This window comes from Lactuca serriola, chromosome 3, assembly GCF_051521515.1.
Source record: "Lactuca serriola cultivar US96UC23 chromosome 3, Lser_US96UC23_V15, whole genome shotgun sequence".
In the NCBI taxonomy this organism is placed as follows: domain Eukaryota; kingdom Viridiplantae; phylum Streptophyta; class Magnoliopsida; order Asterales; family Asteraceae; genus Lactuca; species Lactuca serriola.
This window is the reverse complement of record NC_136410.1, coordinates 201,782,004-201,806,404: the sequence shown is the minus strand read 5'-3', so window position 1 is coordinate 201,806,404 and position 24,401 is coordinate 201,782,004. Positions and strand designations below refer to the sequence as shown.

Sequence of the window (24,401 nt, the reverse complement as noted above, 5' to 3'; positions counted from 1 at the left end):
ACAAACATTCAAATAGGCAACAAAAGTTGGAAACCCAAAAAAAATCCCGGTTTAAGTCCATTTTGGACTAGGATTTTCTTATTGCCTTATTGGTCCTTATGGACCAATAAGCTTCCAATTTGACTATTTTGGGCTTAGAACTCTTAAATGGGCTCTAATTGGACCCACTTTCATTTATTTTAACATTTTGGGCCATAATGGGCCTAACATGAAATAAAATACCCTTATTGGGCCATAACAAATCTAATTAACCTAATTAGGCCGTAAAACCGCTTAAGGGCCCATTGGGCCGAAAACCATTAACTTGGGCTTCACATTAGGAGACTTAAGCACTAAAGGCCCAAATCCTTTTCTCTTCTTCTTCTCTCTCGGCCCAAGTAGAAAAAAAGGAAATTAGAGGATTAAGGAGGATTAGCCACCTCCTTATTACCTATGGGATTTCCATGCAAAACATCACATATCTCCATGCACCATCCCTTCACCTTTTTCTTCTCTTTTCTTCTTCTTAATTCTCAGCCCAAAAGAAAGAACACCCACACACAAATCACTTACGTTTTCTCTCAAGAACACCAACATATCTCCTCTTCTTCATCAAAAAATTTCGAGATTTAGGGCAATACAAGGAGGTTATTCCATAAGGATAATCATCATTGGTAAGTTATTGTGTAGATCCATAACCTAGTCTCTTTATTTCATAAAAACTTCTTCCTAACTTATACAATCTTCGTGATCTACTCCTTAGAAGCTTCTTAAGTTTGAAATCAACCCAAGAAAGCTTGCTAGGGCCGAAAAATAGCATCAAACTCTTCCCTTTTCTTCTTCAAATCGAAAACAACAAGCAAAGGTGAGTTCATACCCCTCTCTTTTCGGTTTTCCTAAGTTTTATGGGGGAGAATACAAGTAAAATGTGTAGATCTATGTGTATATGTATGTTATGTGTGATTTCATGTATTTATGTGGTAAATATGTAACAAAAATGAAAGAAATCTTGAGATCTATGGCTCTAGGAGGAAGATAAACATGATCTAAGATATATTACACTAAACAAGTCAAGAAAAATTACCCTCTGAGGTGATAATAAACATATTGCAACATAAAACTCATTTTTGGGCTTAATTTGTCAAATAAACAAAAGTTGAGTTGAAAGTTGTCATTCACGGTTTTCCTAAGGATTAAAAGAGTGAAAACAGTAAAAATAAATGTTTTTTATGAACATCATACTCTTTAAAGGGCTAGAAATGTAATTTGTAGCTTAATGGACCAATTTTTGGGCTTTTCGACCCATAGAGTCAAAAAAATTGCGAAAAATATGATTTTCAAGGGATTGAAATGGTAAACTTATAAAAACAGGGGGTTAAACGGTAGACAAAACTAATTTAGGGGTTAAAATGATTTCTTTTCCAAACAAGGATAAAAAAAATGTAAACTTTTTGGATTTTTGGCCAAAATTGTAAAAGTTTCGAAAAGTTTGGGATTTAACTGAAAAACTCTTTACTGGAGGGGCTGAAACTGCCAAAGAGTAAATTTTGAACTAAAAACGTCACTTAAACAAGTCTATGGGTCAAAAATGTCAAGAAAATGGTTTAAGGGCCTAAAATGTCTTTTTTTTTTTTAAAAAAAATAAGGGACTAAAATTGTCATTTTTATTAAAGAAGGGATAAAAAGGTCAAACCAATATTTTGAACAAATTATTTTATTATTAAGATATTTGAGTCAAAAATACCAAACTACAACTCATAAAAATAGAAAGATGAATATACCTATAATTCCAAATATCGTTATAAACAACCGACCGGCCTCGTACCGATACAAAATTACAATCGTTCAATCAAACTTTCCAACAATTATACTATACCTAAAACAAGTAAATATTCAAATCTTTGGGCTGGAAAGTCTCAAATCATGCTTATTGATTCTTCGTGACCCATTAACATACCTTTTGAGCCCAACGATAAAAATAAATGTTTATTGGGCCTCTTGTGACCCAATTATATGCTTAAGGGACCTTTAATGACTTTCAAGTGCTATTGGGCCTCAGTGGCCCATTAGCATTGCTAGTAAGGTCCAAATAAATCAAATGCGAAATGGGCCAACGTGTCCTTCGTATACCGAACAGCCTTAAATAATACACAGAATTAGCAGGACCTTGTAATCCTCTTCTCCTCGTTTGTTAGGCTTACATTCAATTCAGTAAACAAATACAGGTCGTTAATCAATGGTAATCAAATTCAATTTGGATTGAATGAGTAATAACGAGCGGCACCTTTATGGGTTGTTTGTAGTCTGTAGTTATAATCAAAGTCTCCTGGAGGGAGATCGAGAGTTTGTATATAGATCTATATGGGGGTGACTCCCCCACACCTCAGCTGTTCGCTACAGTTAAACTCGCCCAGTCTAGGGTGACAAAATTTTAAGATCAATTCCGGCGTTCGTTAGAAATCCAATACATACGAACTAGTCATCATCATGCATGGTTATAACGACTCACATAGGGGCGGATCCAAGGGGATCCTGGGATACCCCTCAAATTTTTTTCGGTAGTGTAATTTTTGTTTACGTATCCCTCAAAAAAATTCGGTATGGTGTATATGTATATGCATCCCTCCATTTATAAACACAAACAAACACTTAGGCTGCTGGTTAAGGCATTGGCTTATTGAAGCAAAGGTCTCAAGATCAATTCTTGCTTCTTACATATTCTTTGTTTACTTTTGTTTTATTTTCCCAGCTATTCTATCCCACATCGTTCAACACATGTAAACTCAACCATTTTTTTCTATTATATAAACATGTTATCCTCATCCTTTATTGATATCTACTTTGAGTCCCACATCGATTCAAGTATCAAAATATACTTCAGCTTCATGTTTATATAACAAAACTTGAGGTTAGCCAATGATTCGATTAAGATTTGGGTTTAAAACCGAAACCGAACCGGGGAAACCCAAGTACCCCAGGAAAATATTTGGGATACCCCTTTACTTTGATCCTGGCTCCGCCACTGGACTCACATAAATAAATCCAATACTATCTGAGTAACAAGGAAAATTATAATCATTCGTTGTAATGGCATAACAATTCGAAACAATTATACTATATTATTTTATCGGAAAGCATCGGGTTTTATGAGGAGATCAACACCATTCACTCATACTTTTCAATAATTATCATGCAAAACTTCTCATTTATACACGCTTTGAAATCACTCACGTACAAAACTATGGATCTTCACACTTTGGTATAAACAATTGCCTTTTCAGAAAATATCAGATTTTCTGGGTTTTATAAACTATACAAACATTTTCAAAACAACCCTGCTTATGAACTCACCAACATTCCATATGTTGACATTTTTCAAAATAACTTGTATTCTCAGGTAACAGGTAAGCTGAGAAGTAGTACCAAGTATGTTAGGGTGTTATGCTTTTGAAAACTTTCAAACATTTATGATATGAATATGTAATATTTAGACAATGTACTTGATGTGAACAATGTCAGTTGTAATGTATTAATGCATGGTGAAGTTTATGTTATGTTTCATGTATATTCATTGTGATGATATTCAATTTGAGTCACGCGAGCCCTCAGACGTTTCCGCCGTTTGGTTCGGGGGTGTGAGAGGTTGGTATCAGAGCCAGGTTTATAGTGAACTGGCATATCTAACCGGACATTGATATGCAACTATAAACCAAAGAGGGACTAAAACAACTCTGAACAAAACAAATAAAACACAACGATAAAACACCTCTACTTGTACGATATAGGAAAAAGAACATAATACCAAATCAAATAAGATGATACTGGCATCTCGGTTAAGTCGGGACTGTTCATAGTTGTATTAAGGGGTGAATGTATCCTGATCAACTACATTTCATTCGAAGTACAACTATCACATGCCCCGAGGAAATCGTGATGGTCGGTAAACTTAAAAAATACCCCTTTATTACTAAGAAGAGAACATCAACTCAATTTATTCAATAATTAAAACATCTTAGGAGTAATAATAGTTTATTCATATACCTCCTCTCAGTCACCACGGAAGGGGAGCACCGAGGCATTCAGTTTCATCAGGTCTTAATGGCCCACGGGATGATCAAGGACGAGCCCGAGGGAGATCAGGGGGGAGCACACGACGTTGGACCTGAAGTGGAACAGGACGAATATGTGATAATTGATTTCGAATATGACGAGTCTGACCATGAGTTAGACGAAGAGAAGGGCGTAGAGGAGGCACGTAGTGAACCCCACCTATCGAAAGCCCCGTCAGATCACCGCACGGTTCAAAGGGTTGATACAAACTATCTACGCTCTCTCGAGGAGGCAATTATTGGTCTCAAGCTTCAACTTATTACGGCCGAGACAAGGGTTGTACGAGCCGAGCAAAGGGTAGAGGTAATCACCCAAGAGGCAGATGAACTGGCTGAAGTCCTGATACATCAGCTCGATGATTGAGTATCGTCGTCATCTCTACTGATAGGACTTGCTCTACTACTTGCTATATAGGTCTTACCGTACGAGGAACTAGCCGTATCTTTCGTCAGTATTATGTTATATGATCCGTGCTATGTACCGTCGACTCCATGATCAAGTGAGTACACTACTCATAGAGTCGTTACGCTGTCGAACTTGCACCACTTATGTATGCTCTTTTGAGCAAATTTTCATGTATCAAAGTACGGATATTATTAGTGAAAAATATATGTGTTCTATGGTGATGTTGTTATCTGTTATGTGTTATGTATCCATGATTGTATGTTAATATGTGAAACTACTTAAGTACATGCCCTACACCTAGTTTATAGGACCACAACCTCACAAAAATATTCGGCACTCAACATCTTTCCGTTCCATGACAGAAAGATGCCTCAACGACTAACCCACAGAAACCCCGAGCCAACCCCACCAGAAATCAAATCAGCTGCATTTCAAGCAGCTATATCTGCTGCGGTCACCGCAGCCATGGCGCAAATCCACCAAGGGAACAATGGTGGAGGCAATGGACAAGGGGTTGGAAGTTCGAACAACGGGATAAATCAAGGACCTACCAAGACATGCTCTTACAAAGATTTCACCAAAGCCAAGCCACGAACCTTTAATGGCACAAGCGGAATGATAACCCTAAAAATATGGATCGAGAAGGTGGAATCAGTATTTAAAATATGCAAATTCCCCAAGGAGATGAAAGTGAAATTTACCGCATGCAAATTCATTGACCAAGCTCTCACCTAGTGGAATGGACATGTAGAAGCCATGACTCTTCCCGTAGCCAACGCCATGCCATGGGCGGAGTTGAAAGAAATGCTGATGGCCGAGTACTACCTGCGAGACGAAATCCAGAAAATGGAGCAAGAGTTATGGAATCTCACAGTCCGAAACTCTGACATTGATGCATACATATCAAGGTTTAGCGAACTGTCACTGTTGTGCCCTGGCACGATTACTCTAGAGGGAAAGAAAATCAAACGATTCATATGGGGATTAACCTCCCCAATTCAAGGAAATGAGATAGCTGCAAATCCTGAAACCTTCAACGGTGCCAAGAGGTTGGAAAAGAAACTGTACGACCACAACAACAAGAAGGGCGAGAAGCCACGGGAAACTGAAGGCAAGAAGGAGAGTGACAACAAGAAAGAAAAGAGTAACAAGAGAAAGGGACGACAAGGCTCAGAGTCGTCAAAGAAGCAACAAACAGTGACAGTCAATGCTGCAACCACCCAAGTTCCCTCCACACCACATGCTCCAGTCTCAGCTACTCCTAGTGCCCCTAGGCAGTATTCCGGGAATCTCCCAAAGTGAAACAAGTGCAGTATCCATCATAATGGAGAATTCATGGAGATTTATTGTACTAGTTGCAATCGAAAGGGTCACACGACAAAATACTGCAGGACCTATCCTCCCCAGAACCAGCAGCAAGGAAACAACAACAACAACAACCGCAACAACAACAACAACACCAACAATAGCGGCAACAATGTAGGACCAAGCCACACCTATTATGGATGTGGAAAGACTGGGCATTTCCGTCGAAACTTCCCCAACAACAACAACCCTGGGAATGGAGGAACAGGAAGAGTGCTGACCATGGGTCAGGGAGAAGTGGTTCAGGATCCCGCTGTTGTCACCGGTACATTTCTCCTAAACCACACTTATGCATGCATCCTATTTGATACCAGGACAGAACGAAGCTTTGTGAGTAATAGATTCAAACACTTGTTAAAATAGCAACCCTAGAAGCTCAATGAAACCTTTACGATGGAAATGGCTAATGGGAAAACAGAATCCACTGGGGAAATCTACATCAGATGTACCCTAACCTTAAACCAACACGTCTTTCAAATAAACTTAATGCTTGTTTCCATTAGGAGTTTTGATGTGATTATCGGCATGGACTGGTTAAGCCCCCACCATGCTGAAATTATGTGTCACAAGAAGGCCGTTCGCCTTCACCTCCCAAATCTCGAAACCCTAATTATATATGGTGACAAACCCAGCACGAACCTTCGCCTTATCTCGTGCATTAAGGCACATAAGTATCTACGAAAGAAGGACTTCACATTTCTGGCTCATATTATGGATAAGTCCAAAGAAGAGGTCAATATTCGAGACATCCCAGTGGCTTGCGAGTTTCCGGATGTCTTTCCCGAAGATCTTCCGGCGATACCCCCAGAAAGACAAGTCAAGTTCCGAATTGATCTCATGCCAAGAGCTACACTCATCGCCAAATCGTCCTATAGATTGGCTCCTGCAGAGATGCAAGAGCTGTCCAGCCAACTCAGCGAACTTTTGGACAAAGGATTCATCCAACCCAGTTTCTCACCCTAGGGAGCTCCGGTTCTCTACGTTAAAAAGAAAGACGGTTCCTTTAGGATGTGTATTGACTACAGAGAACTAAATAACCTCACTATCAAAAATCGCTATCCACTTCCGTGAATCGACAATCTATTTGACCAACTCCAAGGAGCAAGTTACTTCTCTAAGATAGATCTGCGATCCGGATATCATCAACTCAAAGTCCGGGAAGAGGATATCCCCAAAACCGCTTTCCGAACTTGTTATGGACATTATGAATTTGTCGTAATTCCCTTTGGTCTAACGAATGCCCCTGCCGCATTCATGGACCTAATGAATCGACTCTGCCAACCATTCCTCGACAATTTTGTCATCGTTTTTATCGACGATATTCTAGTCTATCCTCGAAGCGAAGAGAAGCATGGCCGACATCTCCGAAAAATCTTAGAAACCATAAGAATGGAAAAGCTATACGCAAAACTCTCTAAGTGTGAGTTCTGGCTCCGTAGTGTGAACTTTTTGGGTCATGTTGTTAGTCAAGAAGGGATACATGTGGATCCTTCTAAGGTCAAAGCCATTGAAGGATGGGCGATCCCAACGACACCCACATAAATTCGTCAATTTTTAGGTCTCGAAGGCTATTACAGGAGGTTCATTCAGAACTTCTCCAAAACAGCCAAGCCACTTACCTTGCTTACGCAAAAGGGTGTACCCTTTGAATGGAAGGATAAGCAATAAGCTGCATTCCAAACTCTGAAGCAAGCACTCTGCAGTGCACCGGTACTATCACTACCAGAGGGAATAGAGGACTTCGTAGTCTACTATGATGCATCAAATCAAGGTTTAGGCTGTGTGCTTATGCAGCGTGGGAAGGTGATAGCTTATGTGTCCAGACAATTAAAGACACATGAGGTGAATTATACAACCCATGATCTCGAATTGGGAGCTGTGGTTTTCGCCTTGAAAATTTGGAGGCACTACCTTTATGGTACCAAGTGCACCATTTTCACGGACCACAAGAGTCACCAACACATTTTAAATCAAAAAGAGTTGAACATGAGGCAACGAAGATGGGTTGAACTGCTAAATGACTATGAGTGTGAAATGAAGTACCACCCAGGTAAGGCTAACATGGTAGCTGATGCCTTGAGTCAGAAAGAATACTCGAATCGTTGTGTGAAGACTCTCTCCATAACCATTCAATCCCACCTGACCTCGCAAATGAGAGCAACCCAGTTCGATGCCATGAAGGCAGAAAACAAAACAAGAGAAGCGTTATGTGGAATGGATAAGAATTTCGAAGTGAAGGAGGACGAAACATATTATTTCATGAACCGCATTTGGATCCCTAAACTTGGGGGATTTAGAGAAGTAGTCATGAATGAAGCCCACAAGACACGATACTCCATCCATCCGGGTTCAGATAAAATGTACTTGGATATCAAGCAACATTATTGGTGGCCCAACATGAAGGTAGAAATTGCCACTTATGTTAGCAAGTGCCTCACGTGTGCTAAAGTAAATGTGGAATATCAGAAGCCATCATGATTACTACAACAACCAGTAATTCCCGAGTGGAAATGGGAAAGGATTATTATGGACTTTGTGACCAAACTACCAATACAGCTGATGGTTTGGATACCATATGGGTAATAGTTGACAGGTTGACAAAATCCGCTCATTTCCTGCCAATAAAAGAGTCATACAAGATGGAACGATTGACAAGGACCTATATCAAGGAAATCGTGAGACTCCACGGAGTGCCACTATCTATCATCTCAGATAGAGATAGTAGGTTTACTTCACGCTTTTGGCAATCGCTTCAGAAAGCTATGGGAACACAACTGGACATGAGCACTGCCTACCACCCACAAACGGATGGTCAAAGCGAGCGAACCATTCAAACGCTTGAAGATATGCTCGCGCCTGTGTGATAGACTTTGGAAGGTCGTGGGATACCCACTTACCTTTGATCGAATTCTCGTACAACAACAATTATCACTCAAGTATCAAAGGTGAGACTCAGCTAGCAAGAGGACAGACACCAGGCAATGCATTAACGAGACCAGAAATCATACGCGAAACGACCGAGAAGATAATTCAGATCAGAGCCCGACTACAAGCATCACGAGATAGACAGAAAAGCTATGCTGGTAAACAGCAAAAGCCCTTGGAATTTCAAGTCGGGGGATCGAGTGTTGTTAAAAGTGTCCCCCTGGAAATGGGTGATTCGTTTTGCGAAACGGGGAAAACTAAACCCACGATACATTGGACCCTTCGAGATTCTTGCCCGAGTCAGTCCAATGGCTTATAGACTGCAACTACCCGCTAAGCTCAACATTGTACACCCCCTGTTCCATGTTTCCAATTTAAAGAAGTGCTTATCCGACGAAACTTTCGTCATTCCATTAGAAGAAATCAAAATCAATGAGAATCTCCTGTTCATCGAAGAACCAGTTGAAATCATGGACAGGGAAGTGAAGCGTACTAAGCAAAGTCGCATTCCGATCGTCAAAGTTCGGTGGATCGCAAAACATGGACCAGAATTCACATGGGAACGCGAAGACCAGATGAAGCAGAAGTATCCTCACTTATTCTCGAATTCTCGAATCTAGCTTTAAAAAGAATTTCGGGACGAAATTCCCTCTAACAGGGGGATGATGTCACAACTAGGAATTCTGATACGTTGTAAACACTTAACAAAGAAAGACATGGTAGCTAAAACTAGAAAAAATGTATGGTGTTTATTCAATGACAACAAAATTCCATCAAATACCTTATACAAACATTCAAATAGACAACAAAAGATGGAAACCCAAAAAAATCCCGGTTTAAGTCCATTTTGGACTAGGATTTTCTTATTGCCTTATTGGGCCTAATGGACCAATAAGCTTCCAATTTGACTATTTTGGGCTTAGAACTCTTAAATGGGCTCTAATTGGACCCACTTTCATTTATTTTAACATTTTGGGACATAATGGGCCTAGCATGAAATAAAACACCCTTATTGGGCCATAACCAATCTAATTAACCAAATTGGGCCATAAAACCTCTTAAGGGCCCATTGGGCCGAAAACCATTAACTTGGGCTTCACATTAGGAGACTTAAGCACTAAAGGCCCAAATCCTTTTATCTTCTTCTTATCTCTTGGCCCAAGTAGAAAAAAAGGAAATTAGAGGATTAAGGAGGATTAGCCACCTCCTTATTACCTATGGGATTTCCATGCAAAACATCACATGTCTCCATGCACCATCCCTTCACCTCTCTCTTCTCCTTTCTTCGTCTTAATTCTCGGCCCAAAAGAAAGAACACCCACACACAAATCACTTAAGTTTTCTCTCAAGAACACCAACATATCTCCTCTTCTTCATCAAAAAATTTTCGAGATTTAGGGCAATACAAGGAGGTTATTCCATAAGGATCATCATCATTGGTAAGTTATTGTGTAGATCCATAACCTAGTCTCTTTATTTCATCAAAACTTCTTCCTAACTTATACAATCTTCGTGATCTACTCCTTAGAAGCTTCTTAAGTTTGAAATCAACCCAAGAAAGCTTGCTATGGTCGAAAAATAGCAACAAACTCTTCCCTTTTCTTCTTCAAATCGAAAACAACAAGCAAAGGTGAGTTCATACCCCTCTCTTTTCGGTTTTCCTAAGTTTTATGGGGGAGAATACAAGTAAAATGTGTAGATCTATGTGTATATGTATGTTATGTGTGATTTCATGTATTTATGTGGTAAATATGTAACAAAAATGAAAGAAATCTTGAGATCTATGGCTCTAAGAGGAAGATAAACATGATCTAAGATATATTACACTAAACAAGTCAAGAAAAATTACCCTCTGAGGTGATAATAAACATATTGCAACATAAAACTCATTTTTGGGCTTAATTTGTCAAATAAACAAAAGTTGAGTTGAAAGTTGTCATTCACGGTTTTCCTAAGGATTAAAAGAGTGAAAACAGTAAAAATAAATGTTTTTTATGAACATCATACTCTTTAAAGGGCTAGAAATGTAATTTGTAGCTTAATGGACCAATTTTTGGGCTTTTCGACCCATAGAGTCAAAAAAATTGCGAAAAATATGATTTTCAAGGGATTGAAATGGTAAACTTATAAAAACATGGGGTTAAACGGTAAACAAAACTAATTTAGGGGTTAAAATGATTTCTTTTCCAAACAAGGATAAAAAAAATGTAAACTTTTTGGATTTTTGGCCAAAATTGTAAAAGTTTCGAAAAGTTTGGGATTTAACTGAAAAACTCTTTACTGGAGGGGCTGAAACTGCCAAAGAGTAAATTTTGAACTAAAAACGTCACTTAAACAAGTCTATGGGTCAAAAATGTCAAGAAAATGGTTTAAGGGCCTAAAATGTCTTTTTTTTTTTTAAAAAAAATAAGGGACTAAAATTGTCATTTTTATTAAAGAAGGGATAAAAAGGTCAAACCAATATTTTGAACAAATTATTTTATTATTAAGATATTTGAGTCAAAAATACCAAACTACAACTCATAAAAATAGAAAGATGAATATACGTATAATTCCAAATATCGTTATAAACAACCGACCGGCCTCGTACCGATACAAAATTACAATCGTTCAATCAAACTTTCCAACAATTATACTATACCTAAAACAAGTAAATATTCAAATCTTTGGGCTGGAAAGTCTCAAATCATGCTTATTGATTCTTCGTGACCCATTAACATAACTTTTGAGCCCAACGATAAAAATAAATGTTTATTGGGCCTCTTGTGACCCAATTATATGCTTAAGGGACCTTTAATGACTTTCAAGTGCTATTGGGCCTCAGTGGCCCATTAGCATTGCTAGTAAGGTCCAAATAAATCAAATGCGAAATGGGCCAACGTGTCCTTCGTATACCGAACAGCCTTAAATAATACACAGAATTAGCAGGACCTTGTAATCCTCTTCTCCTCGTTTGTTAGGCTTACATTCAATTCAGTAAACAAATACAGGTCGTTAATCAATGGTAATCAAATTCAATTTGGATTGAATGAGTAATAACGAGCGGCACCTTTATGGGTTGTTTGTAGTCTGTAGTTATAATCAAAGTCTCCTGGAGGGAGATCGAGAGTTTGTATATAGATCTATATGGGGGTGACTCCCCCACACCTCAGCTGTTCGCTACAGTTAAACTCGCCCAGTCTAGGGTGACAAAATTTTAAGATCAATTCCGGCGTTCGTTAGAAATCCAATACATACGAACTAGTCATCATCATGCATGGTTATAACGACTCACATAGGGGCGGATCCAAGGGGATCCTGGGATACCCCTCAAATTTTTTTCGGTAGTGTAATTTTTGTTTACGTATCCCTCAAAAAAATTCGGTATGGTGTATATGTATATGCATCCCTCCATTTATAAACACAAACAAACACTTAGGCTGCTGGTTAAGGCATTGGCTTATTGAAGCAAAGGTCTCAAGATCAATTCTTGCTTCTTACATATTCTTTGTTTACTTTTGTTTTATTTTCCCAGCTATTCTATCCCACATCGTTCAACACATGTAAACTCAACCATTTTTTTCTATTATATAAACCTGTTATCCTCATCCTTTATTTGATATCTACTTTGAGTCCCACATCGATTCAAGTATCAAAATATACTTCAGCTTCATGTTTATATAACAAAACTTGAGGTTAGCCAATGATTCGATTAAGATTTGGGTTTAAAACCGAAACCGAACCGGGGAAACCCAAGTACCCCAGGAAAATATTTAGGATACCCCTTTACTTTGATCCTGGCTCCGCCACTGGACTCACATAAATAAATCCAATACTATCTGAGTAACAAGGAAAATTATAATCATTCGTTGTAATGGCATAACAATTCGAAACAATTATACTATATTATGTTATCGGAAAGCATCGGGTTTTATGAGGAGATCAACACCATTCACTCATACTTTTCAATAATTATCATGCAAAACTTCTCATTTATACACGCTTTGAAATCACTCACGTATAAAACTATGGATCTTCACACTTTGGTATAAACAATTGCCTTTTCAGAAAATATCAGATTTTCTGGGTTTTATAAACTATACAAACATTTTCAAAACAACCCTGGTTATGAACTCACCAACATTCCATATGTTGACATTTTTCAAAATAACTTGTATTCTCAGGTAACAGGTAAGCTGAGAAGTAGTACCAAGTATGTTAGGGTGTTATGCTTTTGAAAACTTTCAAACATTTATGATATGAATATGTAATATTTAGACAATGTACTTGATGTGAACAATGTCAGTTGTAATGTATTAATGCATGGTGAAGTTTATGTTATGTTTCATGTATATTCATTGTGATGATATTCAATTTGAGTCACGCGAGCCCTCAGACGTTTCCGCCGTCTGGTTCGGGGGTATGAGAGGTTGGTATCAGAGCCAGGTTTATAGTGAACTGGCATATCTAACCGGACATTGATATGCAACTATAAACCAAAGAGGGACTAAAACAACTCTGAACAAAACAAATAAAACACAACGATAAAACACCTCTACTTGTACGATATAGGAAAAAGAACATAATACCAAATCAAATAAGATGATACTGGCATCTCGGTTAAGTCGGGACTGTTCAAAGTTGTATTAAGGGGTGAATGTATCCTGATCAACTACATTTCATTCGAAGTACAACTATCACATGCCCCGAGGAAATCGTGATGGTCGGTAAACTTAAAAAATACCCCTTTATTACTAAGAAGAGAACATCAACTCAATTTATTCAATAATTAAAACATCTTAGGAGTAATAATAGTTTATTCATATACCTCCTCTCAGTCACCACGGAAGGGGAGCACCGAGGCATTCAGTTTCATCAGGTCTTAGTGGCCCACGGGATGATCAAGGACGAGCCCGAGGGAGATCAGGGGGGAGCACACGACGTTGGACCTGAAGTGGAACAGGACGAATATGTGATAATTGATTTCGAATATGACGAGTCTGACCATGAGTTAGACGAAGAGAAGGGCGTAGAGGAGGCACGTAGTGAACCCCACCTGTCGAAAGCCCCGTCAGATCCCCGCACGGTTCAAAGGGTTGATACAAACTATCTACGCTCTCTCGAGGAGGCAATTATTGGTCTCAAGCTTCAACTTATTACGGCCGAGACAAGGGCTGTACGAGCCGAGCAAAGGGTAGAGGTAATCACCCAAGAGGCGGATGAACTGGCTGAAGTCCTGATACATCAGCTCGACGATTGAGTATCGTCGTCATCTCTACTGATAGGACTTGCTCTACTACTTGCTATATAGGTCTTACCGTACGAGGACCTAGCCGTATCTTTCGTCAGTATTATGTTATATGATCCATGCTAGGTACCGTCGACTCCATGATCAAGTGATTACACTACTCATAGAGTCGTTACGCTGTCAAACTTGCACCACTTATGTATGCTCTTTTGAGCAAATTTTCATGTGTCAAAGTACGGATATTATTAGTGAAAAATATATGTGTTCTATGGTGATGTTGTTATCTGTTATGTGTTATGTATCCATGATTGTATGTTAATATGTGAAACTACTTAAGTACATGCCCTACACCTAGTTTATAGGACCACAACCTCACAAAAATCTTAGGCACTCAACATCTTTCCGTTCCATGACAGAAAGATGCCTCAACGACCAACCCACAGAAACCCCGAGCCAACCCCACCAGAAATCAAATCAGCTGCATTTCAAGCAGCTGTATCTGCTGCGGTCACCGCAGCCACGGCGCAAATCCACCAAGGGAACAATGGTGGAGGCAATGGACAAGGGGTTGGAAGTTCGAACAACGGGATAAATCAAGGACCTACCAAGACATGCTCTTACAAAGATTTCACCAAAGCCAAGCCACGAACCTTTAATGGCACAAGCGGAATGATAACCCTTAAAAGATGGATCGAGAAGGTGGAATCGGTATTTAAAATATGCGAATTCCCCAAGGAGATGAAAGTGAAATTTACCGCATGCAAATTCGTTGACCAAGCTCTCACCTAGTGGAATGGACACGTAGAAGCCATGACTCTTCCCGTAGCCAACGCCATGCCATGGGCGGAGTTGAAAGAAATGCTGATGGCCGAGTACTGCCTGCAAGACGAAATCCAGAAAATGGAGCAAGAGTTATGGAATCTCACAGTCCGAAACTCTGACATTGATGCATACATATCAAGGTTTAGCGAACTGTCACTGTTGTGCCCTGGCATGATTACTCCAGAGGGAAAGAAAATCAAACGATTCATATGGGGATTAACCTCCCCAATTCAAGGAAATGAGATAGCTGCAAATCCTGAAACCTTCGACGGTGCCAAGAGGTTGGAAAAGAAACTGTACGACCACAACAACAAGAAGGGCGAGAAGCCACGGGAAACTGAAGGCAAGAAAGAGAGTGACAACAAGAAAGGAAAGAGTAACAAGAGAAAGGGACGACAAGGCTCAGAGTCGTCAAAGAAGCAACAAACAGTGACAGTCAATGCTGCAACCACCCAAGTTCCCTCCACACCACATGCTCCAGTCTCAGCTACTCCTAGTGCCCCTAGGCAGTATTCCGGGAATCTCCCAAAGTGAAACAAGTGCAGTATCCATCATAATGGAGAATGCATGGAGATTTATTGTACTGGTTGCAATCGAAAGGGTCACACGACAAAATATTGCAGGACCTATCCTCCCCAGAACCAGCAGCAAGGAAACAACAACAACAACAACCGCAACAACAACAACAACACCAACAACAGCGGCAACAATGTAGGACCAAGCCACACCTATTATGGATGTGGAAAGACTGGGCATTTCCGTCGAAACTGCCCCAACAACAACAACCCTGGGAATGGAGGAACAGGAAGAGTGCTGACCATGGGTCAGGGAGAAGTGGTTCAGGATCCCGCTGTTGTCACCGGTACATTTCTCCTAAACCACACTTATGCATGCATCCTATTTGATACCGGGACAGAACGAAGCTTTGTGAGTAATAGATTCAAACACATGTTAAAATAGCAACCCTAGAAGCTCAATGAAACCTTTACGGTGGAAATGGCTAATGGGAAAACAGAATCCACTGGGGAAATCTACATCGGATGTACCCTAACCTTAAACCAACACGTCTTTCAAATAAACTTAATGCTTGTTTCCATTAGGAGTTTTGATGTGATTATCGGCATGGACTGGTTAAGCCCCCACCATGCTGAAATTATGTTTCACAAGAAGGCCGTTCGCCTTCACCTCCCAAATCTCGAAACCCTAATTATATATGGAGACAAACCCAGCACGAACCTTCGCCTTATCTCGTGCATTAAGGCACATAAGTATCTACGAAAGAAGGACTTCACATTTCTGGCTCATATTATGGATAAGTCCAAAGAAGAGGTCAATATTCGAGACATCCCAGTGGCTTGCGAGTTTCCGGATGTCTTTCCCGAAGATCTTCCGGCGATACCCCCAGAAAGACAAGTCAAGTTCCGAATTGATCTCATGCCAAGAGCTACACTCATCGCCAAATCGTCCTATAGATTGGCTCCTGCAGAGATGCAAGAGCTGTCCAGCCAACTCAGCGAACTTTTGGACAAAGGATTCATCCGACCCAGTTTCTCACCCTAGGGAGCTCCGGTTCTCTACGTTAAAAAGAAAGACGGTTCCTTTAGGATGTGTATTGACTACAGAGAACTAAATAACCTCACTATCAAAAATCGCTATCCATTTCCGTGAATCGACAATCTATTTGACCAACTCCAAGGAGCAAGTTACTTCTCTAAGATAGATCTGCGATCCGGATACCATCAACTCAAAGTCCGGGAAGAGGATATCCCCAAAACCGCTTTCCGAACTTGTTATGGACATTATGAATTTGTCGTAATTCCCTTTGGTCTAACGAATGCCCCTGCCGCATTCATGGACCTAATGAATCGACTCTGCTAACCATTCCTCGACAATTTTGTCATCGTTTTTATCAACGATATTCTAGTCTATTCTCGAAGCGAAGAGAAGCATGGCCGACATCTCCGAAAAATCTTAGAAACCCTAAGAACGGAAAAGCTATACGCAAAACTCTCTAAGTGTGAGTTCTGGCTCCGTAGTGTGAACTTTTTGGGTCATGTTGTTAGTCAGGAAGGGATACATGTGGATCCTTCTAAGGTCAAAGCCATTTAAGGATGGGCGATCCCAACGACACCCACATAAATTCGTCAATATTTAGGTCTCGAAGGCTATTACAGGAGGTTCATTCAGAACTTCTCCAAAACAGCCAAGCCACTTACCTTGCTTACGCAAAAGGGTGTACCCTTTGAATGGAAGGATAAGCAATAAGCTGCATTCCAAACTCTGAAGCAAGCACTCTGCAGTGCACCGGTACTATCACTACCAGAGGGAATAGAGGACTTCGTAGTCTACTATGATGCATCAAATCAAGGTTTAGGCTGTGTGCTTATGCAGCGTGGGAAGGTGATAGCTTATGTGTCCAGACAATTAAAGACACATGAGGTGAATTATACAACCCATGATCTCGAATTGGGAGCTATGGTTTTCGCCTTGAAAATTTGGAGGAACTACCTTTATGGTACCAAGTGCACCATTTTCACGGACCACAAGAGTCACCAACACATTTTAAATCAAAAAGAGTTGAACATGAGGCAACGAAGATGGGTTGAACTGCTAAATGACTATGAGTGTGAAATGAAGTACCACCCAGGTAAGGCTAACATGGTAGCTGATGCCTTGAGTCAGAAAGAATACTCGAATCGTTGTGTGAAGACTCTCTCCATAACCATTCAATCCCACCTGACCTCGCAAATCAGAGCAACCCAGTTCGATGCCATGAAGGCAGAAAACAAAACAAGAGAAGCGTTATGTGGAATGGAAAAGAATTTCGAAGTGAAGGAGGACGAAACATATTATTTCATGAACCGCATTTGGATCCCTAAACTTGGGGGATTTAGAGAAGTAGTCATGAATGAAGCCCACAAGACACGATACTCCATCCATCCGGGTTCAGATAAAATGTACTTGGATATCAAGCAACATTATTGGTGGCCCAACATGAAGGTAGAAATTGCCACTTATGTTAGCAAGTGCCTCACGTGTGCTAAAGTAAATGTGGAATATCAGAAGCCATCAGGATTACTACAACAACCAGTAATTCCCGAGTGGAAATGGGAAAGGATTATTATGGACTTTGTGACCAAACTACCCAATACAGCTGATGGTTTGGATACCATATGGGTAATAGTTGACAGGTTGACAAAATCCGCTCTTTCCTGCCAAAAAAAGAGTCATACAAGATGGAACGATTGACAAGGACCTATATCAAGGAAATCGTGAGACTCCACGGAGTGCCACTATCTATCATCTCAGATAGAGATAGTAGGTTTACTTCACGCTTTTGGCAATCGCTTCAGAAAGCTATGGGAACATAACTGGATATGAGCACTGCCTACCACCCACAAACGGATGGTCAAAGCGAGCGAACCATTCAAACGCTTGAAGATATGCTCGCGCCTGTGTGATAGACTTTGGAAGGTCGTGGGATACCCACTTACCTTTGATCGAATTCTCGTACAACAACAATTATCACTCAAGTATCAAAGGTGAGACTCAGCTAGCAAGAGGACAGACACCAGGCAATGCATTAACGAGACCAGAAATCATACGCGAAACAACCGAGAAGATAATTCAGATCAGAGCCCGACTACAAGCATCACGAGATAGACAGAAAAGCTATGCTGATAAACAGCAAAAGCCCTTGGAATTTCAAGTCGGGGGATCGAGTGTTGTTAAAAGTGTCCCCCTGGAAATGGGTGATTCGTTTTGCGAAACGGGGAAAACTAAACCCACGATACATTGGACCCTTCGAGATTCTTGCCCGAGTCAGTCCAATGGCTTATAGACTGCAACTACCCGCTAAGCTCAACATTGTACACCCCCTGTTCCATGTTTCCAATTTAAAGAAGTGCTTATCCGACGAAACTTTCGTCATTCCATTAGAAGAAATCAAAATCAATGAGAATCTCCTGTTCATCGAAGAACCAGTTGAAATCATGGACAGGGAAGTGAAGCGTACTAAGCAAAGTCGCATTCCGATTGTCAAAGTTCGGTGGATCGCAAAACATGGACCAGAATTCACATGGGAACGCGAAGACCAGATGAAGCAGAAGTATCCTCACTTATTCTCGAATTCTCGAATCTAGCTTTAAAAAGAATTTCGGGACGAAATTCCCTCTAACAGGGGGATGATGTCACAACTAGGAATTCTGATACGTTGTAAACACTTAACAAAGAAAGACATGGTAGGTAAAACTAGAAAAAATGTATGGTGTTTATTCAATGACAACAAAATTCCATCAAATACCTTATACAAACATTCAAATAGGCAACAAAAGATGGAAACCCAAAAAAATCCCGGTTTAAGTCCATTTTTGGACTAGGATTTTCTTATTGCCTTATTGGGCCTAATGGACCAATAAGCTTCCAATTTGACTATTTTGGGCTTAGAACTCTTAAATGGGCTCTAATTGGACCCACTTTCATTTATTTTAATATTTTGGGACATAATGGGCCTAGCATGAAATAAAACACCCTTATTGGGCCATAACCAATCTAATTAACCAAATTGGGCCATAAAACCTCTTAAGGGCCCATTGGGCCGAAAACCATTAACTTGGGCTTCACATTAGGAGACTTAAGCACTAAAGGCCCAAATCCTTTTATCTTCTTCTTATCTCTCGGCCCAAGTAGAAAAAAAGGAAATTAGAGGATTAAGGAGGATTAGCCACCTCCTTATTACCTATGGGATTTCCATGCAAAACATCACATGTCTCCATGCACCATCCCTTCACCTCTCTCTTCTCCTTTCTTCGTCTTAATTCTCGGCCCAAAAGAAAGAACACCCACACACAAATCACTTAAGTTTTCTCTCAAGAACACCAACATATCTCCTCTTCTTCATCAAAAAAATTTCGTGATTTAGGGCAATACAAGGAGGTTATTCCATAAGGATCATCATCATTGGTAAGTTATTGTGTAGATCCATAACCTAGTCTCTTTATTTCATCAAAACTTCTTCCTAACTTATACAATCTTCGTGATCTACTCCTTAGAAGCTTCTTAAGTTTGAAATCAACCCAAGAAAGCTTGCTATGGTCGAAAAATAGCAACAAACTCTTCCCTTTTCTTCTTCAAATCGAAAACAACAAGCAAAGGTGAGTTCATACCCCTCTCTTTTCGGTTTTCCTAAGTTTTATGGGGGAGAATACAAGTAAAATGTGTAGATCTATGTGTATATGTATGTTATGTGTGATTTCATGTATTTATGTGGTAAATATGTAACAAAAATGAAAGAAATCTTGAGATCTATGGCTCTAAGAGGAAGATAAACATGATCTAAGATATATTACACTAAACAAGTCAAGAAAAATTACCCTCTGAGGTGATAATAAACATATTGCAACATAAAACTCATTTTTGGGCTTAATTTGTCAAATAAACAAAAGTTGAGTTGAAAGTTGTCATTCACGGTTTTCCTAAGGATTAAAAGAGTGAAAACAGTAAAAATAAATGTTTTTTATGAACATCATACTCTTTAAAGGGCTAGAAATGTAATTTGTAGCTTAATGGACCAATTTTTGGGCTTTTCGACCCATAGAGTCAAAAAAATTGCGAAAAATATGATTTTCAAGGGATTGAAATGGTAAACTTATAAAAACAGGGGGTTAAACGGTAAACAAAACTAATTTAGGGGTTAAAATGATTTCTTTTCCAAACAAGGATAAAAAAAATGTAAACTTTTTGGATTTTTGGCCAAAATTGTAAAAGTTTCGAAAAGTTTGGGATTTAACTGAAAAACTCTTTACTGGAGGGGCTGAAACTGCCAAAGAGTAAATTTTGAACTAAAAACGTCACTTAAACAAGTCTATGGGTCAAAAATGTCAAGAAAATGGTTTAAGGGCCTAAAATGTCTTTTTTTTTTTAAAAAAAAATAAGGGACTAAAATTGTCATTTTTATTAAAGAAGGGATAAAAAGGTCAAACCAATATTTTGAACAAATTATTTTATTATTAAGATATTTGAGTCAAAAATACCTAACTACAACTCATAAAAATAGAAAGATGAATATACGTATAATTCCAAATATCGTTATAAACAACCGACCGGCCTCGTACCGATACAAAATTACAATCGTTCAATCAAACTTTCCAACAATTATACTATACCTAAAACAAGTAAATATTCAAATCTTTGGGCTGTAAAGTCTCAAATCATGCTTATTGATTCTTCGTGACCCATTAACATAACTTTTGAGCCCAACGATAAAAATAAATGTTTATTGGGCCTCTTTTGACCCAATTATATGCTTAAGGGACCTTTAATGACTTTCAAGTGCTATTGGGCCTCAGTGGCCCATTAGCATTGCTAGTAAGGTCCAAATAAATCAAATGCGAAATGGGCCAACGTGTCCTTCGTATACCGAACAGCCTTAAATAATACACAGAATTAGCAGGACCTTGTAATCCTCTTCTCCTCGTTTGTTAGGCTTACATTCAATTCAGTAAACAAATACAGGTCGTTAATCAATGGTAATCAAATTCAATTTGGATTGAATGAGTAATAACGAGCGGCACCTTTATGGGTTGTTTGTAGTCTGTAGTTATAATCAAAGTCTCCTGGAGGGAGATCGAGAGTTTGTATATAGATCTATATGGGGGTGACTCCCCCACACCTCAGCTGTTCGCTACAGTTAAACTCGCCCAGTCTAGGGTGACAAAATTTTAAGATCAATTCCGGCGTTCGTTAGAAATCCAATACATACGAACTAGTCATCATCATGCATGGTTATAACGACTCACATAGGGGCGGATCCAAGGGGATCCTGGGATACCCCTCAAATTTTTTTCGGTAGTGTAATTTTTGTTTACGTATCCCTCAAAAAAATTCGGTATGGTGTATATGTATATGCATCCCTCCATTTATAAACACAAACAAACACTTAGGCTGCTGGTTAAGGCATTGGCTTATTGAAGCAAAGGTCTCAAGATCAATTCTTGCTTCTTACATATTCTTTGTTTACTTTTGTTTTATTTTCCCAGCTATTCTATCCCACATCGTTCAACACATGTAAACTCAACCATTTTTTTCTATTATATAAACCTGTTATCCTCATCCTTTATTTGATATCTACTTTGAGTCCCACATCGATTCAAGTATCAAAATATACTTCAGCTTCATGTTTATATAACAAAACTTGAGGTTAGCCAATGATTCGATTAAGATTTGGGTTTAAAACCGAAACCGAACCGGGGAAACCCAAGTACCCCAGGAAAATATTTGGGATACCCCTTTACTTTGATCCTGGCTCCGCCACTGGACTCACATAAATAAATCCAATACTATCTGAGTAACAAGGAAAATTATAATCATTCGTTGTAATGGCATAACAATTCGAAACAATTATACTATATTATGTTATCGGAAAGCATCGGGTTTTATGAGGAGATCAACACCATTCACTCATACTTTTCAATAATTATCATGCAAAACTTCTCATTTATACACGCTTTGAAATCACTCACGTACAAAACTATGGATCTTCACACTTTGGTATAAACAATTGCCTTTTCAGAAAATATCAGATTTTCTGGGTTTTATAAACTATACAAACATTTTCAAAACAACCCTGCTTATGAACTCACCAACATTCCATATGTTGACATTTTTCAAAATAACTTGTATTCTCAGGTAACAGGTAAGCTGAGAAGTAGTACCAAGTATGTTAGGGTGTTATGCTTTTGAAAACTTTCAAACATTTATGATATGAATATGTAATATTTAGACAATGTACTTGATGTGAACAATGTCAGTTGTAATGTATTAATGCATGGTGAAGTTTATGTTATGTTTCATGTATATTCATTGTGATGATATTCAATTTGAGTCACGCGAGCCCTCAGACGTTTCCGCCGTCTGGTTTGGGGGTGTGAGAGGTTGGTATCAGAGCCAGGTTTATAGTGAACTGGCATATCTAACCGGACATTGATATGCAACTATAAACCAAAGAGGGACTAAAACAACTCTGAACAAAACAAATAAAACACAACGATAAAACACCTCTACTTGTACGATATAGGAAAAAGAACATAATACCAAATCAAATAAGATGATACTGGCATCTCGGTTAAGTCGGGACTGTTCAAAGTTGTATTAAGGGGTGAATGTATCCTGATCAACTACATTTCATTCGAAGTACAACTATCACATGCCCCGAGGAAATCGTGATGGTCGGTAAACTTAAAAAATACCCCTTTATTACTAAGAAGAGAACATCAACTCAATTTATTCAATAATTAAAACATCTTAGGAGTAATAATAGTTTATTCATATACCTCCTCTCAGTCACCACGGAAGGGGAGCACCGAGGCATTCAGTTTCATCAGGTCTTAGTGGCCCACGGGATGATCAAGGACGAGCCCGAGGGAGATCAGGGGGGAGCACACGACGTTGGACCTGAAGTGGAACAGGACGAATATGTGATAATTGATTTCGAATATGACGAGTCTGACCATGAGTTAGACGAAGAGAAGGGCGTAGAGGAGGCACGTAGTGAACCCCACCTGTCGAAAGCCCCGTCAGATCCCCGCACGGTTCAAAGGGTTGATACAAACTATCTACGCTCTCTCGAGGAGGCAATTATTGGTCTCAAGCTTCAACTTATTACGGCCGAGACAAGGGCTGTACGAGCCGAGCAAAGGGTAGAGGTAATCACCCAAGAGGCGGATGAACTGGCTGAAGTCCTGATACATCAGCTCGACGATTGAGTATCGTCGTCATCTCTACTGATAGGACTTGCTCTACTACTTGCTATATAGGTCTTACCGTACGAGGACCTAGCCGTATCTTTCGTCAGTATTATGTTATATGATCCGTGCTAGGTACCGTCGACTCCATGATCAAGTGATTACACTACTCATAGAGTCGTTACGCTGTCAAACTTGCACCACTTATGTATGCTCTTTTGAGCAAATTTTCATGTGTCAAAGTACGGATATTATTAGTGAAAAATATATGTGTTCTATGGTGATGTTGTTATCTGTTATGTGTTATGTATCCATGATTGTATGTTAATATGTGAAACTACTTAAGTACATGCCCTACACCTAGTTTATAGGACCACAACCTCACAAAAATCTTAGGCACTCAACATCTTTCCGTTCCATGACAGAAAGATGCCTCAACGACCAACCCACAGAAACCCCGAGCCAACCCCACCAGAAATCAAATCAGCTGCATTTCAAGCAGCTGTATCTGCTGCGGTCACCGCAGCCACGGCGCAAATCCACCAAGGGAACAATGGTGGAGGCAATGGACAAGGGGTTGGAAGTTCGAACAACGGGATAAATCAAGGACCTACCAAGACATGCTCTTACAAAGATTTCACCAAAGCCAAGCCACGAACCTTTAATGGCACAAGCGGAATGATAACCCTTAAAAGATGGATCGAGAAGGTGGAATCGGTATTTAAAATATGCGAATTCCCCAAGGAGATGAAAGTGAAATTTACCGCATGCAAATTCGTTGACCAAGCTCTCACCTAGTGGAATGGACACGTAGAAGCCATGACTCT

The 24,401-nt window shown here is 39.5% G+C and overlaps 1 protein-coding gene across 1 annotated transcript in view; it reads left to right on the top strand.

Moving 5' to 3' along the window:
• The first annotated feature begins 5,250 nt into the window (after positions 1–5,250).
• LOC145095979 (uncharacterized) overlaps positions 5,251–24,401 on the top strand; it is a 37,747-nt gene continuing 18,596 nt past the window's right edge. The window contains exons 1-3 of the mRNA XM_079033779.1: positions 5,251–5,558; positions 14,428–14,585; positions 15,018–15,262. Coding sequence (XP_078889905.1) covers positions 5,251–5,558; positions 14,428–14,585; positions 15,018–15,262 — 711 coding nt within the window. The remainder of the gene's footprint in view (positions 5,559–14,427; positions 14,586–15,017; positions 15,263–24,401) is intronic.